This window comes from Pyrgilauda ruficollis, unplaced genomic scaffold (assembly GCF_017590135.1).
Source record: "Pyrgilauda ruficollis isolate IOZ18807 unplaced genomic scaffold, ASM1759013v1 scaffold93, whole genome shotgun sequence".
Taxonomy (NCBI): Eukaryota; Metazoa; Chordata; class Aves; order Passeriformes; family Passeridae; genus Pyrgilauda; species Pyrgilauda ruficollis.
In genome coordinates this window covers 14,721-38,467 of record NW_024531377.1, presented here as the reverse complement: position 1 = coordinate 38,467, position 23,747 = coordinate 14,721, and the positions used below count along the sequence as shown (strand labels likewise).

Here is a 23,747-nt window from a genome sequence, read left to right as displayed (position 1 = left end):
TTCTGCATGTTGATTAACAGTTAATTGCAATGTCTGATGTTACTTACACAGGTTGGAACTGAAGAAACCCAATGGTATAACTAGATTCCTAGGCATGTCCTGATGTTGCTGCCTCTACCACAGCACCATGGTATAACATTAGAACATGCACTGTAATCACTCCTGGACAGGAGGGACTAAAACAGAAATTAACACATGCAAGCCACCCTCTTCCACCCAAATCCCACACAATTAAATTTCATCCATCACAATTCCTTCCAGAGTAAGAGGACACAGTTGCATTAAAGGCGACATGATGGTGTCTGTTCAAGATGATTCCAAACAAGGCTGGGCACAGGAAAATCAATGGATTTCCTTGGAGGAACAAAGAACTGAATGAAGATGCCTCACCACAGTCCTCAGATACGAATAGTAATACAGGCCAACTCCAGAGCATGAGCAGTCAGCCAAGACAGAGGACAGGTGCAGCAAACTGTATCTCTTCCTATGGCCACAGTGCTCCTGCACCTTAACAGACTGTCTGTCACTTTTTGTCACTTGGTCACACACTGCCTCAAGCACATGCTTCCTTTGCACCTCTACAGAAGTACAGACAGTGGGACTTGACCATGGTGGGCAGTTAAACATGCTGGAGATCAAGTCTGCCAATGTAGGGAGAGCGGAAGGATCCCAGGTAAAGGTGCCCGTTGTGCTCATGTGCCTCGCTGACATAAGCTACTGTCACTCCATTGGGATCGTGGAAGCTTCTTTTGTAGGATCCTGTCTCACTGAGTTCAACAACAAGGCTGTATTTGGGTACAAACTTTGTCACAGTTTCCTGACTCAGCAACTGGAAGAAAAGAAAAAGAAAGAAAATCAACAAAAGGTTTTGCTCTCCACAATCCGATCTCAGACATTTACACGGGCAAAGACCACTCCACGCTCCTCAGAAGCAGCAGCTAAGAACACAAGGACACATTTTGAGTGAACACTCTTACACAGGGTTAACACATCAATATCTGTAAAGCCAACTTGAGAAGAAACAAAAGGATCAGCAGAAGCTCACTCAACTCCAGAGGCAGGCTGAAAGGCTGCCACAGCAGCTTGCTCTGGTGCAGCTGATGCCAAGCTCCCCACAGCATCACTCAGAGCTCCTGCACTGCACCAGGAGAGACAGGGACAGCACAGACCTTGTTCAGCTGGAATGAAATCCTAAGCACTGCTTGCTCTTTTTTTTTTTTTTTTTGAGGACAGAAGTATTTTCAAGTCTTTGCATTGTTTAAAAAGCACCATGCTGTTTCTTCAGCCCTTAAAAAAACACATTATCCTTGCTCATCCTAAAGCGGGGTGACACAAAAAACAGGCATAAGTGAACCAGAACAAAATGTCACCTAACACCATCCACAACGTACACACTGTCTCCTAGGGTGCCTAGGGCAGTCATGGGAACAGCTCACACTTCCCAAATGCTCTTCAGACACCTGGCAATAAGCAGTTTAGGCACTTCAGGTGAAGTCTTCACATATCCAAATGTAGATCCTGTCTTGCTGCATGGTTAGAGATAGTCTCTTTTTCTTTCCTAAGATCAAGATGGAAGGCAACTTAAGAGATGTGTACCTCCTACTCAAAGAAGCAAATGTTAAATTTTACTACCTATTAATATATAAAGGCTGTTCTACTAGGGGAAAGCAACAACACTTTTAACCACAGCACCTAATGTTTTTTTCAAATCTTCCTGTGAAGAGGAAGAAACAGGACAAACAAATATTTATCACTTCCATTCCTCTACTAAAGGTGATATTTTTAAAAAAAGTTCTTTCTAATATTTTTTTACCTTAAATATCATGCTTTTTATCCATGTTTTTTCAGATAAGAAGTCCAACACAGAAAATCCAGGATTGGGTCTCACAACTGCCATAGCTACCCAATATCCTCCAGAGCTGCTTAACCTGATATTGTCTGGAAGACCAGGCATGTTCTCAACAAACATATCTGCTCCACCTTTCATCAGCCCAGACACATAATACCTGAAAATTATAGATAATAGATTAGAACATCTTAACTCAATCAGTTTAAATAATAAATGACAGTCCCAATATTTAAAAAAAAAAAAATTTCCTATTTGGTACAGGGAAATACAGCACTGCCACACACTTCTCCCCAGGAAAAAAGTCAGCTTACTCCACTGTGCTTAAGGAGCCCATGATGGAAAGATTATGCAACCCAGATGTTTAAAGTGAAATAAAAAAATTAAATATTGAGGAAGGTCACCTTCTTTGTCATTTTTAACTAGGCATAACTGAAGTGTAAGGTTTCTTTTGTCATTCCATTCATTTATTTAAACAATCCCTACACAGATTAGTAATAATTCCAAAGTCATACTTGCCTTCTGATTCTAGCCATGGTTGTCTCCTGCACCAGGACAAAGTCTTCTGCAGGAGAGAGCTGCACACCATTGGGAAACCTCAGCCCCACCATTAAGACTTTCACTTCTTTTGTCACTGTGTCATATTCAAGGAGGCTGAAAAGACACCATTTTTGAGTGAAGATAAATATTTATGCATCTGTGTTTCATTCTTCAGACATTCCATCTTTTCTCACATGCACCATGTTTAAGTTAAGAAGGCAGAATAGCTAGGAAGCATTTGTTTGTGAACACAAGAGAAATAGCAAGGCACTTGAGAGTGGCAGCATTCATGAAGGATTTGGGCTGAACATAATGCTAACACCTTCACTTTAAAAACAAAGCTCCATGCCAGTCCTCTTGAAGGAAAAAGGGGAATCTCATTTATTTTCCTGCAGGTCTCATTAGCAACACCCGCACAATTCCCTCACCCTCCCCTGCACAGTGCAGTGTTTGCAAAGGTGAGTTTATAAAGAGAAAAAATGTGAAGATCAAGGAAGTGGTGAATTCCGCTCCTACAGCTGAGCTGACAGCAAGTGAAATGCCTTGGGAAGGAGACACTTGCCGCCCATCATCTGTGCCTTCCATGAGCAGGAACAAGTAGTCTCGTCTTTGCCATTTACTGCTGGAGTCAGTGAAGTAGATCTTCCTCCCATCCCTGGTCACTGTAAGATCGTTTACAAATGACAACTTCTGGCCTTCTATCGGTGTTTTGGTTGACACAAGCATCTTTGTTTCACCTGGATACAAAAAGAAGAAGAAAAAAAAAGACACACAATGCAGCCACACCAAAATGCATCTCTTCACTTTGTGTAGATTTGGGTTACAGTGAAGTGAAAAGCTTTTCACTACCACAGTGAGATCAAGGCAGAAACAAAAGTACAGCAAACATGACAAATGGTTTTATGTATCAATCTTTTCCTTTTATGAAAACCAAAAGACCTACAACAGAGCTCTATTCATGGATCCTAGGATAGCAATTTTAACAACAAAAACCATGTAACGCCAGAAGATAAGTCACTGGTAGCTCTGATCCAGACAGCCAGACACAGAGAGGAAGTGATTGCTACAGGGAAATAAATATAAAGTTCTTGCATGACTCATTTCATCCAGACAGCTTCAAATCACTTTACAAAAAAAAGACAGGCATTTTTTTGCCTGCAGCATCTGGCAAAACTGCAAAAGAAGCCCAGATCTGTCAGTGGAAGAAAACTTTGGAGCAGAAAAGTCATACCTGTATCAGGATCAACTTCATAGAGTCCATAATAAGCATCTGCCACAAACAGGGTGTTATTTGGCCCCACTCGCATGCCAAGTGGTCTTCCACACGTTGGCTCATCTTCACGGCCTCCTAGGAAACAATTTTAAAATGGTTTCCCAAACAGAAATAAATACAAGGCATTCAGGGTACCTGTACAGGTGTGCTGGGTCTGGCTGAGATGAAGAGTGCTGTGCTTTGCACAGGCAGCTAAAAAGGTGTTTTGGCTACTGCTGAGCAGGGCTGGCACAGCATCAGTGCTCTCTCCAACATTCCCCTCTCCAGCAGGCTGGGGGTGGGTAAGATCCTGGGAGGGGACACAGCCAGGACAGCTGGCCCAAACTGACCAAAGGGACATTCAATGCCCCTCTGGGGTCATGGTGTCAGTTGAGATACGAAAGCTAAGAAAAAGGAGGAGGAAGGGGAAGCAATTATTATTTACGTTTGCATTCCAAAAAAAATTCTACACGTGCTGCAGTCCTGGTTCCTGAGAAGCAGTCAGACATTACTGGCTGATGAAAAATGGAGAATAAAATATTTAAGGTTTTTTTTTTTTTTTTTTTTTTTGCCTTTGCTTGCACATGTGACCTTTGAATCAAACTGTGGCTTGTAAAAACCCTATGGCATACATATGGCACATAAATTCATTTAAAAATTATTCCTACTTTACTAGGTGGGAGTGAAGCAGGTATCCCCATGCTGTGTTTTCACCAGTCTAGAGATAATCATAGAATCTGTCAGGGTAGTAACTAACAGCTGCCCAAGCTGGGGTAAAATCCAATCAGAAAATTTGATTTAACAAAATGCTTCTTCTCTGAAAGAATCAGTTTTACTGCAGGTTTGGGGGAGGTGTGTGCTCTGTTTTTTTAATTAAACAATTTTTAATTTAAAAAAACCATTCTTTTTCTGAGAAGGTACAACATTGTCATGAACAGCTAGATTCTAAACACAAAGACACTGAAGACTTCTATATGAGGAGGAAGGGGAATTCTGCAAACCTGAATAATTTAGAAAAATTCAAGGAGAAAATTGAGCCCTGAAGAGCTAAGAACTTCAGAACATCAGCAGTCTGAAAACCTTAGCAAGAGAAATTTTTTCAGAAGGCAGATGGCTACAGCCTTTCTGCTTCCCAATTCAAGGAGCACTAAAATCCAGGCTCCCCATTACCACTTTGGCTCCAAAGAACCAGGGCAGCACATCCTTCTCACCTCTCCCAAGCTGCTCAAGTCCAATGGAAATGAGCAGGAGAAAGGTGATTCTTCACACCCACCCCCACCCACATTCATGCCTAAATCCAGCTTCCCATCAGCTGTCCTACCAAGGGTGTTCTACTTACCAGGCAGCCAAGAGAGTGCTGCCAAGTCAGCCCAGAGTTTAATCATGTGAGCATCCACATAAGATTACATAGAATAAATTATGGACATATTAATGAGAGCTAATAGGGACAGCAAAAGTTCCTGACATTAATTTCTAACTGGCAATCAGCACAGGGCTGCAGGACACCAGGTGAGCTTCTGTATCATAGCCACAAACAAAACTCCCATCAGTCCCAACAACCACTAGCCAGGCTTCTCAGACTGCCCAGGCACTGCTGAGATGGACATTAAGCTCCTCACAGAGATGGTTCTGTTATAAATAAGTTGCTACCAGTTTTCCTCACTCAGTTGAAGCAAATAATTTTTGAGAAAGAGGTGCAGAATTCCACAAGAAATAACTGCAATTTAGCAGTGAGAAAACAAAAATACAATGACCAATGCTGGATCTCTGCTAAAGCAAGTGCAGCTACAACTCCCACTGTGCTTACAAACACAGGAAGGGAAATAGGTATGAAAAACTGCAAGGCAAAATTCCGTAGATGGGGAAGGTGATATTTATATTCAAAAATCTCTAAGTAAGTTGCTGTCCTGTCCTGGGTAACCCAAAAAATGTGTATTCATATCTTCCCTATACCAACCTGCCCAAGATGATCACTGATCCTTTAGAACCCAGGAGCTGGAAGAAGAACTGGGGTGTTTTAGCCCAGGCTCATAGAGGCAGGTGACCTGGGGTCCCTTTAAAAGAGAAGGAACAAGCACACAGAGCTCCTCTGTTCTCCCTAGGGCTTGGGAGCAGAGGCTGCAGCTTTTTTTGGCCAGGCTGCCAAGAAAGTTATCTGGGGCAGGTTCTCTGAGTCAAGGCAGTGCAAGGCAGCCTGGCAGGTTTGTTTACCTCCAGGCTTTGGAGGATTCTGTAACATCCTTCTGGCTGCTGTTGCCAGGGGCAGCCCCATTTCTGGGCCAGGGAGGACGTTTCCTTCAGACCTTTTTTTGCTGCTGCCACCCAGGACAGCTCCACCAGCACCATCCCCTCTCTCCAGCAGTCCCAGCCACTGACCCAGTTCCAGCTGCCACTGTCAGGAGAGCTCCTCTCAGATGGTGTGGAGCACATGGATCAGCAGCATTTGACTGGTTTTGGACAGCATTCTTCTGTTTTGTCCTTGTTTCCTGGTGGCTGTTGTTTGGTAGATGAGGGGGTTCTGTGATCATGAATGCTTGGTTGCTGTGTTGATTTTTCTTTGTCAACAAGATTCAGCACATTTGTATCTAGTGGTTATTACTGTTATCTTGGTTGTTGCTGTTTTATTTTTTAGTGAACTGCTATTTTTTCACTTACATCTTCTCATGTTCATCTCTCCTTATTGGTGAAAAAGGAAGGGTGAAAAATACAAGGAGAGATAACTCATTTTGGAGTGTCCTGTCTGTAGAATTGTTTTAAGCCAAAACACTTTCCCACTCACAAATTAGCTCAAGTTCCTTCACTCACACTTGTTCAGAAGTCCTCAATTTTTATGAGGTGGCCCTTCAGCTCAGAAACTTGCTAACTTCAGCTTTCATAAATATCAGACCAGGTCACTGCCCATTTTTTTCTTAAGATAGATGCTTTTTCTGGATGGACTAACGGGAAAAGGAATGTTATTGTGGTGCACTTCACTCTTGTCTTCCTTCCAATGTTAAGATGCAGAATTTTCCACCTGCACATCATCCACGGTGAAGGCCTGGTAGTCATGACACAAAACCTCCTTGCATTCTTAAATTTTACAACTGGAAACAGTGTGCTTTGCTATCAAGACTACCCATTTCCATTATTTTGGCCCTCTGTTCTACTCATCCTTCCAATGTTCCAATATTTTCACTCATACTGCACTGATACATTAATATTTCTGCTACAAATTTCTGCAGAGCAAGATGTGCACCTGCAATCCAGACTGAACACAGTTTAACCAACACATGGCCTTGACCCAGACATTTTCAAACACACTGTGCTCAGGAGCTGTCACTCACCACAAGGACCGTGGCCAATTCTGGCTATTGTTTGTATTTCCCCATCTTCAATTTTGATAATCTTCCCATCAGCTGTCCCAGTAAACAGAACATCTGCAAAAACAACTTGTGTGATTAGGTTCATCACAAAACAACACTGGTAAACATCCTTCTACTAGCAAAGGAGACTTCAACATTTATTCACAGGAAACTTATTCCCAGTCAGGTTGATTATTTCACTCATAAGTCAGCTGTCCCTAGCAGGAAGTTTTCCATAAAGAGTTTCCAACAAGACTGATGAAACCAGGCAACATAAAAAAATCAATAACTTCAGGTAAGCCCTTTAGCACATTGTTAACAGATACGGGTAAAAAAGAGTAATCTGAGGAAAGAATTTACAGTAGCTTCTTACCAGGCAATTTCTTACAAATATTTTACTAATAAATTAGAAGATAAAGTAGAAGGAAAATAAATTATATGGCACCTACTGAGCACCTCTGGCACTGAAGGATCTTTCAGTAAGGGTTAAGAGTAGCTCCCAGCCTTACCCCTCCTTCAGGAGACACAAGAAACAGCTCCTGCACAATGCTGGGCTCCCACTATGAGAATCTCATGGCATGAGAAGCACAGGGAACTCATGAAGAAATTGCTCAGAGGTGGCATGGGTTTGTGACTTGGGAAGAACCCACCTGCTACGAGAGCAAAGTGCAGGATGGCACCTGTGTTGGTTAGATTTCTTGCAAGAATCCAAGCTTTCAGAGTTATTAATATGGAATGTGAGGGAGTTATGAATATGGGATATATGATATTGTGCAACCTCATTAAAATGTAAATAAGCTATTTATCAATTCGAGATTTGTTTTCTGTCATAAAAGCACAGATCAACACCACAAAATTCAGCTCACTCAGCAGCAATGAGCTTTAAAAGAGCAGGCAGTAGCTTCTAAATATTAATTCCCAGTAAAGAGCTAGCCAAATGAAAAATTGGACCACTTCCTCCAAATGAAAGTAGCCCCTGACTACACTGCTGATGGTCTCAGTCCTGAAAGAGAGGGATTTTTAATGTGACAACAAGATTTATTTCAAATTCATGAAAGAGGAGAAAAACAGTATAGAGAACCTAAGTTTTTCTGCATAACACAATTACTTTTAGAAAACCTGCACATTGGAAATAACTCCCAGAGCTTGTTATCTAAGAGGTCTGCTGCTGAACAAACTCTTACCAATGGAACAACGTTTAAAGAGCCTTCTTTAGAAGCTGGTGTTGTCAGTGCTTACCCCCAATATTGACAATGGACTCTGGTCCAAGCAGCTGGTTTTCCCACAGCCGTTCAGCTTTCCGTAACTTGGTGTTGGGCTCTAAAACACCCGTCAGGAGGGGAGGCTCCTTCAAACTACAAAACAGGAGGAGCATGTGATCCTTTGCACAAAATGCAAACATTCTTGAGCAACATATTTGATCATTTTTTCCCCTAGTTTGCCAACTCCTGCACACCTGACTTATGCTTTACATAAAGCATATTTTAAAAAGTGTTGCAGTAGCTTGAGCACTTGGCCTTCAGGGAAAATGCAGTTCTTGTCTCACAGAAGGCAAGAGTGCACCTGTGTTATTACAAGCTGCACTGACAGCTTGGGTAGCAGACAATAATTTTCTAGATTAATGATTAAAGAAAGTAATTCAGCTCATTCCACGATCAGCAGGGACATATAACTGCACAAGATGGCTCAGAAACAGACTGGGTGTGGATAACATTGCAATCACCCCAATTTCTCAATCCAGACAGAACCACTTGGCACTGCTAACTCTTGTTTGCTGAAACACAACAGAGCACACAGGAGAAGTTAGGCTTCCAGAACATTTCCTTCAAAACAGAACAACCTTTTACCTTATGGGCTGAGGGTCTACAGGACAATCCAGGAGAACAGTCACTCCAAGCAGTGGCACAGCCACAGACACAGCCAAAGTCAGGAAGGTGACACGGAACACCTTGCTGCTGTAAGTACTGCCAAAACCAAACAAGAAATAGGATTAACATCATTTTCAGATACAAGAGTCCTCAAAATATCTGTAGCAGCCTCTTTTCTTCAGAAAAGGAAACAGTAACACTGCTGCACAGCCACCATCCTCACCTTCAAGGTCCATTTTGAATATATTAGGATAAGAGGAAGGTCTCAGGATACTGGCATAAAAGTAATTATGCCAGTAATTATGCCAGTATGTGATGGTTTCATTCATGCTACAAGTTACAGCTGACTAAAATAGAAACAAACAAACAAAAAATAAGCCAAAACAAAACAAACCACCTGAGAAACACGGGGTTTTTTGGCTGGGTTTTTTTTAAACTTGATCTTCAGTTTTGGCAATGGTTTCTATCCAGCACAAGTTTTTAATAAAAACTTCCATTAAAACAACAAACACAGAGGAAGCTAAATGAGTGGCTGCTTGACTCACTGAGCACTGGTTTGAAACTCAAATGCCAGAACACAAAAGAAATTAAGTATTTTCTCTTTACTCATTAAAAACACACAATAAAATAAGTAAAAATTTATTCCATGGGAGAAAACCATATTTTGCTCTCTACAAGTTTTAGAGGAATCAATCAGGCATTTACAGAGAAAAGCAGAGAGCCAAGCTCAACAAATCCTAGCTTTGAACTGGAAAAGCAGCACGTCTAATTTTAGCTTTTCTGAACCATTCACTGGCCCAGCCAGCCAGGCTCCTTACAGGATCAGTCAAATAAAGACAAACAGTGCCTGGTGGTGCTGCACTAATCCCTGCACCACTTCCACTCTTTTGTCCTTCATTAGTCAACCATCCAGACAGTAGGAAATATGAACCACTTCCCAGAGCACAGAAATCCCAAGTGGGCAGCTACACACATGCACTTGTACTGGTGTCAGCATCAAGGTAACCTTTGGGATTATCAGTGAGAACAGCAAGGACAGAACTAGGCATTAGGATTTAAGCACTTCCTATTTTAACATGTCTTGAGGAAGCAAAAACCTCCCAGTCTTGTGTCCCCTGGCATATGGAATTGGGAGCAGGGTGTGTGGATAAAAGGCAGTCCTCAAGTTTACAGAAAGACTTCAGCCTTTGGCCTGGTCTGTCCACTGTCCTTCAAGAGATGGAAGCTCAACAATATAAGATTAAAAGTACTGTCAGCAGACACCTGAGCACCTCTGTGACAGCTGAGAAAGAGCTCACACAAAAGGAGCTGGGAATGAACAGGAACAGAATGAGAACTCATCTGCAAAAGCCAACCTAATTAAAGCTCCTAAAAGCATGACTTAAGTAAGGGCCATATTTCTGATCCTCAAGCAAACTTGCAAGGAACTCACAATAAAGAAAAAAGGCAGGAAGAATAAGGTGACAAGCAAACTCACACTTCAAGCCTGCAAATTGCAAGACCTAGTTTAGACACTGCTGAAACCACAAGAATTTAAATAAAACCCAAAAGCTTTACCAAAAAAAAAAAACCCCAAAACTAAAAAATCATCTACTCAGAATCCTTCTTAATCTACACAATATTGAATAGTGACAACTGTCAGTCACTGGAGAGAATCAGAGAATCACCGAGGCAGAGTTTCACCAACCATGAAACAGAAAACCGTAGTCAATTGTGTCTCTGTGATTAATCCTACATGGCCTGCAGCCACAAATCTCAATAAAGCAACCTACCAGGACTCCAGCTACAATTACAGCAATTTAGCTGTTACTACGAACTAAAAAGCCAAGCCATTAAACCAGCTCTTGAAGACAACAGCAAACTGGCAGGATGCTACTATGGGTCACCACAGCCAGGAGCCAGGCAGCCTCATCCCCCTGGCAGAAGAGCTGCTGGGCAGGAGAGAAAAGCATCTGTCCTCAGGAGTTTCTGCCATGGCTACCAGCCAGAAAAACGCCAGGCCCAGGAATTTCCTCCGCTGTTGTCGCACAGAGCAGCCCCAGCCAATACTCTGGGTCAGTGACAGAGCCCTGGAAATTCAACTGATTTAAACACCAAGAGAGGCTGATATTCTGATAATATCTGATAATATAATATAACTGATTTAAACACCAAGAGAGGCTGACGGCAGGAGGAGCAGTCTCTCAAGCTCAGTGATGCTGATGCTCTCCTCCAAAACCAGGGACCAGTGCAAGCCATCAGTCTTTCATTGTCATGACCCTGAAGGGCAGAGATAAGAATCTGCAAAGTACTCAGATCAGAAGAGCTATAACAGATGGTGAACAAAAGTATTACAAGTCATCAGCTACCTTATGCAATGAAAGGCAAAGTAAACACTAGCACTTCCTTATTACAGCTACTGCCTTTAGTCACAATGAAGTGATTTTTCTGTAAAATTCCTAAACAGAAAATTGTAAACAGAATCTTTTTTTAACTTAGCCACAAACAGACTGTTTATTAGGTCAGACACGTGTAGATTACTCTTTAAACTATTACCAAGACATGGACACACTAACCACAATTACACAGGACTTAATCACACGCACAATAAACCTGCACAAGCCACACTGGGATAACTGTTACTTCTTGCCTGGGAAAAGATAAACAGGAGAGGAGGGGAAGAGAGGGAAGAGAGGAGAGGAGAGGAGAGGAGAGGAGAGGAGAGGAGAGGAAGAGAAGGGAAGGGAGAGAAGGGAAGGGAGAGAGGAAGAGAGGAGAACACAGGGGAAAACCAAACCGATTTTTTTGTTGTTAAGAGCTGTTCCTGCAGGTCGGCAGAACAGGTGAGGCGCCGTGCCAGCCCCTCCTCACCGTCAGCGCCCTCCAGGAGGAGCCGGGGCACAGGGGTACCGCCGGGCTGACACCCGCGGGTGCCCAGCCCCAGCCAAGCCGGCAAACCGCGGCTCCGCTCCGGTGCCGCCAGTGCCCGGCCCCGGGGCATCCCCCCAGCCCCTCCAGCCGCTCCCCGGGCACTCCGAGCCCGACCCGCCGCTCCCGCGGCCCGGCCGCGTTCTGGGCCGCCTCGGTGGCCATGAGGCGCAGGAAGGTCAGCTGGATGGCCACGTCCGCCGGGTCGGAGCCCTCGCCGCCGTACTCGAACTGCGCGAGGGGGACGTCGGTCACCGGCGGGTTTCCCCCGCCCCTCCTCCCCCCCCCCCGGCCCCCCCGCCCCCGCCCCGCCGCTCCCGCGGCCCGGCCGCGCCGTGCGGGCGCTGTCGGTGCCCTCACGGGGCCCTCCCGGGCAGCGCTGCCCGCGGCCGGGCCCAGCCTCGGCCCCGCAGCCGCAGTGTCACGGCGGGCGCCCCGCCGGGCCCCCACCTGCCCTCCTTGGCCTCCTGCGCCGGGCTGTCCCCGGTGATGACCTGCGGGCGGAGCGGCCGCCGCTGCCGCAGCCCCTCCGCCTCATTCATCCCGATCCCGACCCCGACACCGCGGCCGCCGCGCACCGGAACCGCGGCCCCGCCCCTCCAGCCAGGCCACGCCCCTTCATTCCCGGACCACGCCCATCGCGTCGGGGCCACGCCCTTCATTCCGGCCACGCCAATCAGGCCACGCCCCTCTGCCCGGCCACGCCCCGCTGAGGCCCCCGCCGTCATTCCCGCGGCGATCTCCATCTCCAGAGGGCGGAAAAGCTCCACAGGAACCCCTTGACCGTGGCAGATGCTCCGCAGGTGCCAGCAGTTATTTCCTTCCATAAGAAATGTGAAAAACGCCTTGTTTTTAAAATGTTAAGAGTTTAATCGTAATACAATGGTTGTAAAAATAGTAATATAATTGGAGTAATAAAAATTTGAGCAATTTGGATTAGGACAATATGAGACAATAAAAAACAAAGAGTTACGGACAGTCTGGGTACCTTTTCTGGGCAAAATAAGCCTGCAAAAGGACCCACAAAAAAGGACACATGCTAACAGAGGATTAACCCTTAAAAGCAATAGCCTGTTGCATATTCATACACCTCATACATGATGCATAAATTCAATTCAAACAAAGGATTCTGTCTGGTCAGTGTCAGCTTCTTCCTCTGAATCCTAACAGCACCTTCAGGGCTGAGTGAGGCGGGAAGAACTCATTAAGAGAGCAATAAATTCTTTTTCTCTGAAAGATTTAGGTGTCCTGTGGCTGCTATCTTGGTGTGAGTCCTCTTTTAAAAAAGCGTATCTTACATAGCATAGTTTCTATTATGTTATAATCTAAAATTATATTTAACACACTACTTAAGAAAATTAATACAGCACAACTTTCTAACATAACACATACAATATTCATTTTAATATTTGCGAAAAGGCAATCATAAAATACGCATTTTTCACAAGAAAGTTTTGGATTTTTGTCATTTGGACACGCTGCCATACACAGCGTGGCTCTCACTCATTCACTGGGCCTCAATTACAGATATTTTTTGGGATTTTGACGTGTATCTGAGCTTTTTAAACAGATTTCACTGGCAGAACAGGGTTTCCTGCCACCTTTTCTTTGTAACCACGAGAAAGGCGTGACAAAATTTCCTCTCTAATATGAAAACGTCTTCAACAAAAATAATATGATTTTCTGATTAACTAAACTGTTACCAATTCTCACCACAGTCAGGTTACTTGGGTTTCCTTTTCCTTTTCCTTTTCCTGCTCAAAGCCAAGGTTTAGCTTCAGACTAAGGAAGCACCTCTGAGTGGGGTGATGACAGCACTCAGGCCAACCTCCTTCTGCAAGGAGTCACCAACGTACAGCTCCCTGCCAGTCCAGTGGCAAGGAGATGGGAATGTCGATGTGGGAATGTGCTCAGTAAGTTTTTGAAAACAACTGTTGAACTGCCTGCACATCTTCAGGTGGAAAAAGCAAACTCCAGAGTGGGAAGAGCTGCTCTTCCAGCTCCCCCGGCCCTGGTCAGCGTTGGAGTGAGGATTCCAGTCTGCAGGAGTTTGCAGGAGGTGTTTTACAATGCGTGAAGGGGGGCACAATGTCACTGCTCATCCCGTGCACTGGGAGATGCTACTGCTGCTCTGGTTTTGTGTGTTCCAGCTTTATCTGCTGCTGCACAAGGTGGTGGAAATGTCATTCAGAGGCCTTTCAGCAACAGATCTTGACCAGTGATAGCTTCAGCTTATTTACATGCTGAAGATTTTGTGCATTTGATTTTGAAACAGCTCATTTTAATACAAACAAGCCTATGCTAAAATGAAAATTTTGCTTAAATAGTACATTTTAATTCCAATTCATGGTGATGTCTGATAAAAAAACCACATTGATTTATCCTATTAAGTACATGTGCAAATTTTCTGAAGTTCCTTTTGCATAAATTTTGCTTACAGAAAGTTCCTTACCACTGCTAATGAAAGTTTGCTTAAATTATATTTACCATAGCTCAAGAAAACCTTTTCAGAGACACAGTTCCTGTCTCTTGTGGCATGAAAGCTGTTTTGGGGAGTGTGTGTAAAACCTCCCCAGTGTGAGGATGGAGAACATATTGCACTGTCTGCAATAACTGTTTTCTCCTGGGGAAGATCTTCAATATTAGAAGAAGACACTTTGATAGTGCTTTTACATTTTAAATATTTCCTAAAATCTTAATCACTGACATTTTTTGAGAGGTTTTGTTTTCAAACATCTGTTCTACCTTTTAGCATATAACAATGAAAGACATAGCAATGTTATGGTATATCATAAAAAAAAATATTTTGTGCCCCATCATGGGAGTGACGAAAGATTTAGAAGAAAAACCTGAAATTGCCAAGCTTTATTGGTGCTCCAGTTGCGTTTTTTGAGGGGTGTGTGTAGGTGACATATTCCCATTACGACAATATATCATCATCTTTCTCCTCAGAACACCATCCAGCGCTGTAGCCAAATGTTTCAAGTAATTTTCCTTTTGTACCTTGAGGCAGTTTGTTCCCGTGCCACCTGAACCGGGACGGGGAAAGACACGATCCCTTTGCAGTCACGGGCAGGGGGGATTACAGCAAAACCTCTTCATCTTTCCCAGTCTTTTCTGCAGACCCAATTGCAGACGCTTGGTGGAGCAGGATCTTTGCAGGCTGCTTGTCACTGCACGCTGCTGGCTCTGCCTGCTCACAAGGAACCCCTGGTGGAAAAGCACTTTTTTTCACTTGTTTTTCTGCTTGCCTTCTCTACAGAAGATTGTCGGAGGGCAAGGGTTCAGGCAGTTCATGAACCCTTCAGTTCCCTCCTCGCCCAGGGCGAGAAAGGAAAGCTGCACATCCAGCTGTAGTGCCTAAAAGAACAGCTGCTGGATCCTAAGCCCACCCTGGGCACCTGTGTGAATTGCAAATGGACGTGACTTGCAAATGAAAATGGGGAATTTTGAGGCAGTAATATTTCCCCTGCAAAAAAAAATTCTTCTTCTGTGGGAGACACAGTGTGGAGAAAAATGTCACTCTGCACAACAGCTGTACTAAATGCCTTTGCAGATGTTCAGAAGAGATATTGAACATTAATATTAAATATTTAATATTGATCCAAAGGGTGAGAAACATGGCTGATCATATATTAACCAGTAGGAACTGAGTCCAACATATAAACAGGGAAAGACACATACAGCACCTCTACATAACCAGGTGTTCCCATGATCCATGTGTCTGGAGATCCCTGAGGCTTGGACTGTGCACACATGAGCTTTTCTGCTCTTCCTAGGACAACAATCCCAGAAATCTTCCTTATGGTGCTTGTGTTCTCTGCTGGAGCTGTGTACTGCTACATGTAGTCAGCCTAAGGACCTTCTTTGTCCTGTATTTCAAAAGAATTTCTGTATTTCTCCTGTATTTCAAAGGAATTAATGTATTTCTGTATTACAGAAAAAGAACTACCTAAACCTTAGAATCAGGTGAAGTGAATTCTGTCAGAAGTACTGTAATACATGGCAGATATTTAGGAATAGAGGTGAAAATTAATGAGCAGAGAAAGGGAAAAAAAAAGTTGGAAGTGGTAAGGAACTTTCTGTAACCAAAATTATACAAAAGGAACTTCAGCAAATTTGCACATGTACTTAATAGGATAATGGTTGTAAAACTTCAAACCATTTACTGTTGGCAACAGTGCTTTTAAAAAAGCACTAACCCATGCTGTAACTATAATAAAACAGCCTTTATACTGGCAAGAGAGATGATTGTCCTGCAAAGTTCTTCAAATATGATGATAATGCAAGGACCCAAAGCAGAACTATTTCATGCTCTTTCCAAGTTCTGATTTTATAAACTTATCAAGACTGTGAAAGCAAAGTGATGCTGTAGACAGAAGATGGACATTAGAGTCATACAACAAATTCAGTATATGTTTATAACTGCTTAGCAGGGCCTTCAGGGAATGGAACTGTGCCAGGCCAGAAATTCCGGATTCCCACCAAAACAAATGGGAATTGCAAGTCCTAGTATCAAATAAGACTGAACCTGTGGAAATGCAAATCTGAAAATGATTGAGAAGGACATTATACCTTCAGCAGTCCTTGATTGTACATCTGTATGGTTAGTCTAAAACTCAGATGCAGAAGAGCATGAAAATCTACATCTGAATGAAAAGATGGTTTCAAAGGAACATTTGGTCCTTCTTGGCCCAATTACAGGAATACAGCTAAGAAATTATTTTCCATGAAAATCAATGTGGCTGTAGCAATGCAGTCTCAGTAAAGTCACAAAAATATATGAGCCCACAGGATACAAGACTGTCATAAAAAATACAGTCTATTCTACCTTTTTCAAGGTTCCCTAAAAAACACTGGAATTTTAAGACAAACTTTGTGTATTCTCACCCTGCATTGCCAGTAAGGCCTTTCTGGGGGAACTGGATGCTCTGCTGTCACAGCCACATGCCTGAAAGTGTTGGGGCTGGGGCACAAAACTGCAAAAAGATTCCCCAGGAGTTGTCTGATATTTGCAAACCCTATCCTGGGCTGCATCAGAACCAGCACAGCCAGAAGGTGGAGGACAGTGATTCTGCCCCTCCACACCACTGACATTCCACCTGCAGCGCTTCATCCGGCTCTGCTGGGATCCCCAGCACAGATGGCAAGTACATGGATGGGCTGGAGCAGGTGCCGAGGAGGAACACCGAGATGCTGGGAAGGCTGGAGCACGTCTCCTGCAAGGAAAGGCTGAGACAGCTCAGCCTCTTCAGCCTGGAAAAGAGACCGAGGCTTAGGCTTGCCCAAACTGTGGCCTTCCACTGATGGCAACCTACAGGAAAGCTGGACAGGGACTTGTACAAGGGCAGGAAGAGACAGGGCACGGGAGAATGGATCCAATTGGAAAGAGAATAGGTTTAGATGAGGGATTCAGAAAAAAGACTCTCCTGGAACAGGTTGCCCAGAGCAGGTGCGGATGCCCCATCCCTGACAGTGTTCAAGGCCAGGCTGGATGGAACTCTAGATAAGCCAACCTAGTGCAAGGGGTCCCCAGCCACAGCAAGGAGGTTGCAACGATGTGATCTTTCAGCTCCCTTCCAAGCCAAACCATGCCATGACTCCATGATGCTGGGATACTTCTCATCCCCTGGCAGAAGAAGAAGCTTGGGACTGAGTTCAACAATGCAGACTCTGTCTTTTGGCAGCCTGCAACTGTCTCAACAGAGGATGAAAAGAGATGACATTACTGACACGATTTCCCTTTTCTACTTGAAAATTAAGTGCTCCACTCCAGTCCACCCTGGCACAACCATCAGGACAGGGAATTCTTCTCAGGGAAATGCCTCATCTCACCCAAGGAGGAAGAAAGCTACATGCTACACTTTTATTCATTTCTGCATTGATTTATTCTGTTATTTCTTTCACAGGTGTTTATTTCTTTGTCAATTTCTTTCGTTCCGCGGGGCGCGCGGCGGCTCCTCCGTTGGATTCGCGGAGGCGGCAGCAGCAGCAGCAGCAGCGTCCCTCGATCGGTTTTCCGCTCGACTTTATGGTCGCTCTCCGTCCCCTTTTCCCTCTCACATCCCCCCCTTCACTCCCCTGCTGTGCTGTGCCGTTCCGTCCGTGTTCCGCCTCTCCCAGCCCGCCTCATGCCGCGTCCCGCAAGGCGCCCCTCGGCGGGGCCGCCCCGTGCCCGGCCCGCTGAGGTTCCGCCTCCGCCGGGCCCTCTCCGTCCTGGCTGCGGCACGGCTGGAGGCGCCGCTCGCTCCGCTGCTGCCGGAGCAGCACGGTCTTTTCGCTCCGCCTGGCGCGGGCTCTGGGCCGGCCCCGGCCCCACCCGCGGCTCCGCCCGCAGCCGCCTCGCTGCCGCCCGGCTCCCGCCCTGTCCCCGGCGCCTTCCCCGCTCCGAGCTGCGCCGCTCGCCAGCTCGGCCGCCGGCCCCGAGCCGCCGCAGCCCGGGGCGGTTCGGCAAGCAGCAGCGGCCGGGGCGTTCGGGTGCCCCGGGCAGAATGGCGAGAGCGCGGTGCCGGCCGCACGGGCAGAGAAGCCTCCCCTGGAGCAGCTCTGCCGGGAAGGCCCGGTGCTGGGCAGCGGCGGCTGCGGCAGCGTTTACTCCGGGACCCGGCTCGTCGACGGCGCTCCGGTAAGAGACGGGGCCGGGTCGGAGCGGGGCGAGCTGAGCCCGCCGCTGGCCTTGGCCTGCAGGTGGCCATCAAGCGAGTGTCCCGGGAGCACATCTGGGAGTGGGCGCGGCTCTGGGTATGCAGCCACACTTGCAGAGCAGTGAGCAGGAGGTGAGCACAGAACTAATCTAGGTAGAAAACTTTTGACCATACAGGATCTTTTGGATCCATTGTTCCCCAAACATGTCAATGTGTGGCCTTGCTGTCATGACAAGTTAAAAACAGCAGCACAAATGACACAAAGAAAACATGGCAAAAGAGGAAGAGGAGAGGCCCAGTGAGGAAAGGATATGGTGAGACACTGCCAAATGGAGTGGGCTGCACTCCCATAATATCTAGGCTAGGAGATCCTGGTCTCACATTCTCCTTTGGTTTATTTAAATTTTATTTATTTTTTTAGTTTTTTAAAATCATCAAAATAAACTATATACAATTAAAATACATCATCAACATTTAAATATATAATAAAACACATTTATTCAAAACTATCAGAACACAGATACATCTGTAACTATGAAGCCTAAACCTATTCCAAATCCTAACTCCTATTCTTGATGAATCCTATTCTTGATGAATCCTCTTCTTGATGAATCCTATTCTTGATGAATCCTATTCTGGATGAATCCTATTCTTGATGAATCCTGTTCTTGATAATCCTAAAGCCTAAATCCTATTCTTGAAACATTCTTTGGACAGTCAGCACCTTCTTCCTGATCTTGGAGGAAAGAGCTCTTCTGGACTGGAGGCAAGGACTTTCCTGGTAATAGAATATCGGAAATGTCCAGAGAAAACTTCTTGGAAAGACTGTAGTCAGTCGTATCTGTGGAGACACAAAGTTTAACAGAGCCTGGAATGCAAACCTAAAGCATCTGAAGCTGCATATTTCATGGGACAGATGCCTTGGAAGATTCTAAACAGTCGTAGCTAAAAAGTCACATCCGGCGGTGTCCAACTCAGAAATTTGTCTGCTTTCTGGAGAACATCAAACCTTCACCAGCCCAAAAGGCTGTTGAGGTTTTCCTGCACGTGTGGAGGTGTGCTGTCAGCCCACTTAATGATCTGGCTGCCCATCACCTCGCAGATGGCACAGGCCAGCTTGGTGACCACAGTGGAGATGTTGGCGCTTCGCACAGGCAGCGCCTTGTTCTCCAGGCAGGACTGGAGCACGGGCAGGGCGTAGCGCTGGACCACTTCAGGGCTCCTCAAGTGAACCCATTCCACAAGCACTGCCGGGAGAGAGACACAGCTTCTTACCCACCAGCCTCCATGCAAACAGGGATCTACCTCTGCTCTTGCTTCTTGGAAGCCTCTCTGGCCAAGATCAGTGAAACAGCACACACAGCCCCATGACCCAGAAATGGGCAAAGCAGCTGATCATCCTTGAAACACAACCACCAACACCTCAGGACTAATTTCTCCAACCACAGTCTTGTACCTGTGGCAGACTTTGTACCCTTACTAAATTATTGCACAATTTCTTTCTGCATGAACATGGAGTGAAACATCAAATTGCCATCTATTTCCATTACCAAGTTGTCTAAACCCACATGGAAGATTTGGAAATGCACCCTAGGGAGGCAATTGAGAGATTTCTAATAAAAGCAATGATTCCGTTTTTGTAACTTTGATGTCAAGGGCCAAATGTCTAATCTGGCTCTTCCCTTTGCTCTGTGGCACACAGCAAAGGGCAGTATTAGACTACACTTCTGCTAAGCAAGAAAAGGGGTAGGGTACCCATTTAAAAATGGGACTTCATTTGAGTTGAAATGCAATTAAAGACATTGGTCCCATTGGAAATTGAGAAGAGCCCCCGCGAGAGCTCAGCACCTCCTGATGTGGAGGAGCTACTCTACTGTCTGTTCTCAGGCATTCCCTGTAAGTACTCCCTCGGAGACCTCTTGCCTTAGACGGGGAGGCCGTACCTGTGATACGCTCCGTGACAGCCAGCAGAGCTTCGCCACTCAGTTGGCTCCATTGGTGGCTGAGCTCTTTCATCAGTGATACTTCATCTACAAGTGAAACACACGTTTCTGCTCACTCTTCTGAGGTCATAGGAGAAAGGACAGTGGAGAGCGAAAGGGCAGGGGCAACCCCATTTTATACAATAAAGTCCATTTCTGCTGATTTTTGAATCCTTTTCTTCTTTCCTTCCAGCCTACTTGGTGGGGTTTAAAATTCCAAAAGAAAAGCTCTCCTTTCACTTTTGCAAATCCAGAGTTGTCTGCTCTACCAAGAGCTATGTTAAAACATTTTGCATCAGGGACCTCCAGAGTTCAGTCACATGGAAGCAGTGAAAAGGTTCTGCACCCCAGAGCAAAAAGGAAGAAGCTCATATTTGGGACACAGAAAAGCACTGACTCAGGCAGTTCATGACTTCACAGAGCAGCTGAGGTGGAGAGAGTGGAAACTGCCCTTGAAGACCTGCCTCTTCAACACTCCATTTTTCAGGCATATTCCCCCAGTGTGGCATTTTCAGAGCTGACTTCAATCTGTGTGGCAAAGGAATTTTCAGCAGCCCTTGCCTCTGTCGGTATTTGCCATTGCCATCTTGCCCCATGCAAAACAACATGTGGAACAAGGCATCATTGACAGATGGATTTAGACCCATTTGTTATAAAGAAATGAACTTGATGAATCCTAAGTTCCCCATTGAAAAAAGAAGACACAGAAGAAAGGTGGAAAACAGGCAGCTACTGCCTATAATGTAGAGCCTCCCAGGTGGCTGCTCTGCAGAAGCTCTGATGGGCCGGTGTCCCTTCATGCCAACACCAAAGCTGTTCATTTGGCAAGTCAGACAGGGCCCAAGCAAACTCCAAAACCCCTTTGCCTCTGAATTGCAGCAAAGCTGTTTTCCAGGACTTTCTCTTCAGACCAGCAGTACAGAGCCATGGGTGCCAGGGACTGTTGGGAAATGCTGCTGCACATTCCAGCCTGTTGGGGATGGTGCATAAGGAGTGCACCTCCACAGCTTCTGGTGGGTGTCAGCTGGAGCGTTCCACAGACAACAGCAGCTACCAAGGCACTCAGCGTTCTCTTGTGCCGGAGAGAGAGAGACACAGGTGAGGAGAGTCCATGCCAGGGCTCAGCCTTACCCAAGTGAGTGACAGATTGGTCCAGTGCCTTCAGAGCTGCGGCATGAACCCCGGGATCCTTTGAGTTTAGGTTCTTTGTTATCCCTTCAACCAAACGGACCATCACCGGGTTCAGGGCATCCTTCAGGAGTCCTATGATTTCTGCCAGCACCTCCAGCGCCTTCTGTTTCACTTTCTTATGTGTGTCAGAGATTCTCAGGACAAAATGATCAAAAATCTGTGAAGAGAACAAACAACATGAAAGCTTGATTAAAATGACCTTTTTTGAAGGGGGGATGTAGAAATGAGCACTCAGCAATATGAAAGATGAAAGTGATCCTTTCTGTCAGGTCAGCCCTTGCTTGCACAATTTCACTGTTTTCCTCTGGGCCACTCACTGGAATGGTTACACAACCTTATGCTGCTTGAAAGATTTTCATCTGCGTTTAAGAGGTTTGGTTGGGGATAGAAAAGTTCCTATGGTGTTTCTCTCCACCTATAAATCATTAAATCAATTCCATTTATTAATTAAAAAGACTACCTTTGCTTTACAAGTGTGGAAGCAGATATTTACAATGCCCATTTTTCTATACAATTGCCTCAAGTATTGAGGTCAGCTATGATTTTGCCAAAACTATGGCTGGAGTTGTATTTTGTCTGTCTCAGAACCTGTGTCTGGAGAAGGGCAGGGCTCTGATCAACTCTTCCAGCATCCAGACCATTTCTCTGACTAACAGGTGGACTTGTGAAATGTAATGTGCTGTACAGCTCTCATTCGAGCAGGTTCAGTCCCTTGACAGCCACATTACAGGCACACTTTTCTGGAAAAAGGGAAAAAGCAGCTGCTGGGAGGAGAAAGGATGGATCTGTCCTTATTTGTTTTTTTCCTTTCCACAGAGAAAAAAAGGCCTCCCAAGAAGGGTGAGCACCATCTTTACCAAGAGGAATAGGGACGAGGATGGAAATGAGTTTTACCTGTGCAAGACAAGATGGAGTTTACAGAAGTATCCTTTTAAAAACATTTGTTTAAACCAACCCAGCCTGATACTTCTCTTCCCCATGCAATCCCATTTTTTCTCTAGAGAATAATTGCCATGTTTTCAATGGTTAATTCCCTTCACTTAACCCAACTGGGAGTAAGAGACAGCAGAGGTTACACCAGCAGAAAATTCTGCCATCATCTGATGAACAGCAGTAATAGGCACCTGCCAGACAAATACAGCTGGACTGAAATAACTCGTCCTGAAGCCTGGAGCTCAATTGATTTGTCTGGATAAGAGGGGCCAGCCTGTCCCAAACAGCCAGGATGTAGTGCCCAGACACACTGAATTAACTTTACTTCTGCAGGCTTGGGAAAGGAGCTAAATGAAAGGAGCAATGAAGATATCCTACATACTTGGACAATGTTAGTGGAGATCAGCTGGGGTCTGGTTTTGGACAGGTCTAGGAGGAGTGCCACTCCTTCCATCCGTGTCTGGAACCCCTTGGCTTCCAGGAGATGGTAAAGCTTCTGGAGCAGCTCCCTTTCTTCCACAGCTGCAGGTAATGTGACCTGGGCTCTTGCACGGTGTTGGCGGTGTCCATCAGTGGCAGACTTTGCCCTGGAAAACAAAACCAAATTAGGACCTGTTGCTGATAATACCTTCAGTTAATTGTGAGCCAAACATCTTGAGGAACTTTCCTAATGATGTGATTTCAAGCTAGAAAATCATGAGGCTCTGAAGAACAACGTGGACCTCGTGACAATCATTACGGGAAACAATCTCAAGTCACATTCTCCCAGTGCTCACTCAGGAAAACCAAGGATGAGATGCATCTGATCTATCTTCAGATGGCTTCTAAGACACACAGGTCACATTGCTTTGTGGGGAAAGAGAAACACTACTTCCAACTTTAAATGCCTCCTCATATGGGACATGCGTGTCTTATAATAAGGAAACTCATCACTCTGGAGAAGTGTCTCTATAACCAGGCATGACAATCTGCAAAAGTAGCTCAGATGCATCTGAACAGATGAACAGGGGCGTATTGTAAGGATATCCAGAAAATCAGTAACAGAGAGAAAAACAGAAGCCAGACATCCCAGAACTACACTCACATTTCATTTGCTTCCCTAGAGACTAGATGCACAGCTTAACAAACCCACTGGGAATAATCCTCTTGGATCAACCTATCTCTTCCATGAGCATGGGAAGATGCTAGCTATGCTACTGAGGCATGTGCTCACTTTCCTGCCACCGCTGAGCATGACAGAGCT

At 45.2% G+C, this 23,747-nt stretch overlaps 1 protein-coding gene across 4 annotated transcripts; it reads right to left on the bottom strand.

Annotated features, from left to right (window-relative positions):
• LOC121365334 (adipocyte plasma membrane associated protein) lies at window positions 1–12,365 on the bottom strand. Of its 4 annotated transcripts, none has more exons than XR_005956989.1 (10): window positions 12,205–12,333; window positions 8,827–8,943; window positions 8,219–8,334; window positions 6,962–7,054; window positions 3,618–3,734; window positions 2,949–3,123; window positions 2,366–2,500; window positions 1,814–2,006; window positions 1,392–1,558; window positions 739–829 (listed from the first exon to the last, which is right to left on the bottom strand). XR_005956989.1 is itself a non-coding variant. In XM_041489433.1 (9 exons), the coding sequence occupies exons 1-9, from the start codon at window positions 12,294–12,296 to the stop codon at window positions 620–622; spliced, it is 1,248 nt and encodes a 415-aa protein (XP_041345367.1). In that variant the 5' UTR covers window positions 12,297–12,365; the 3' UTR covers window positions 1–619. The 4 variants fall into 4 exon arrangements, 2 of the variants coding, with proteins under 2 accessions (XP_041345367.1, XP_041345369.1); XR_005956990.1 differs by having other exon boundaries at window positions 753–829; window positions 1,371–1,558; XM_041489433.1 differs by lacking the exon at window positions 1,392–1,558 and having other exon boundaries at window positions 1–829; window positions 12,205–12,365.
• Between the last annotated feature and the right edge of the window lie 11,382 nt (window positions 12,366–23,747).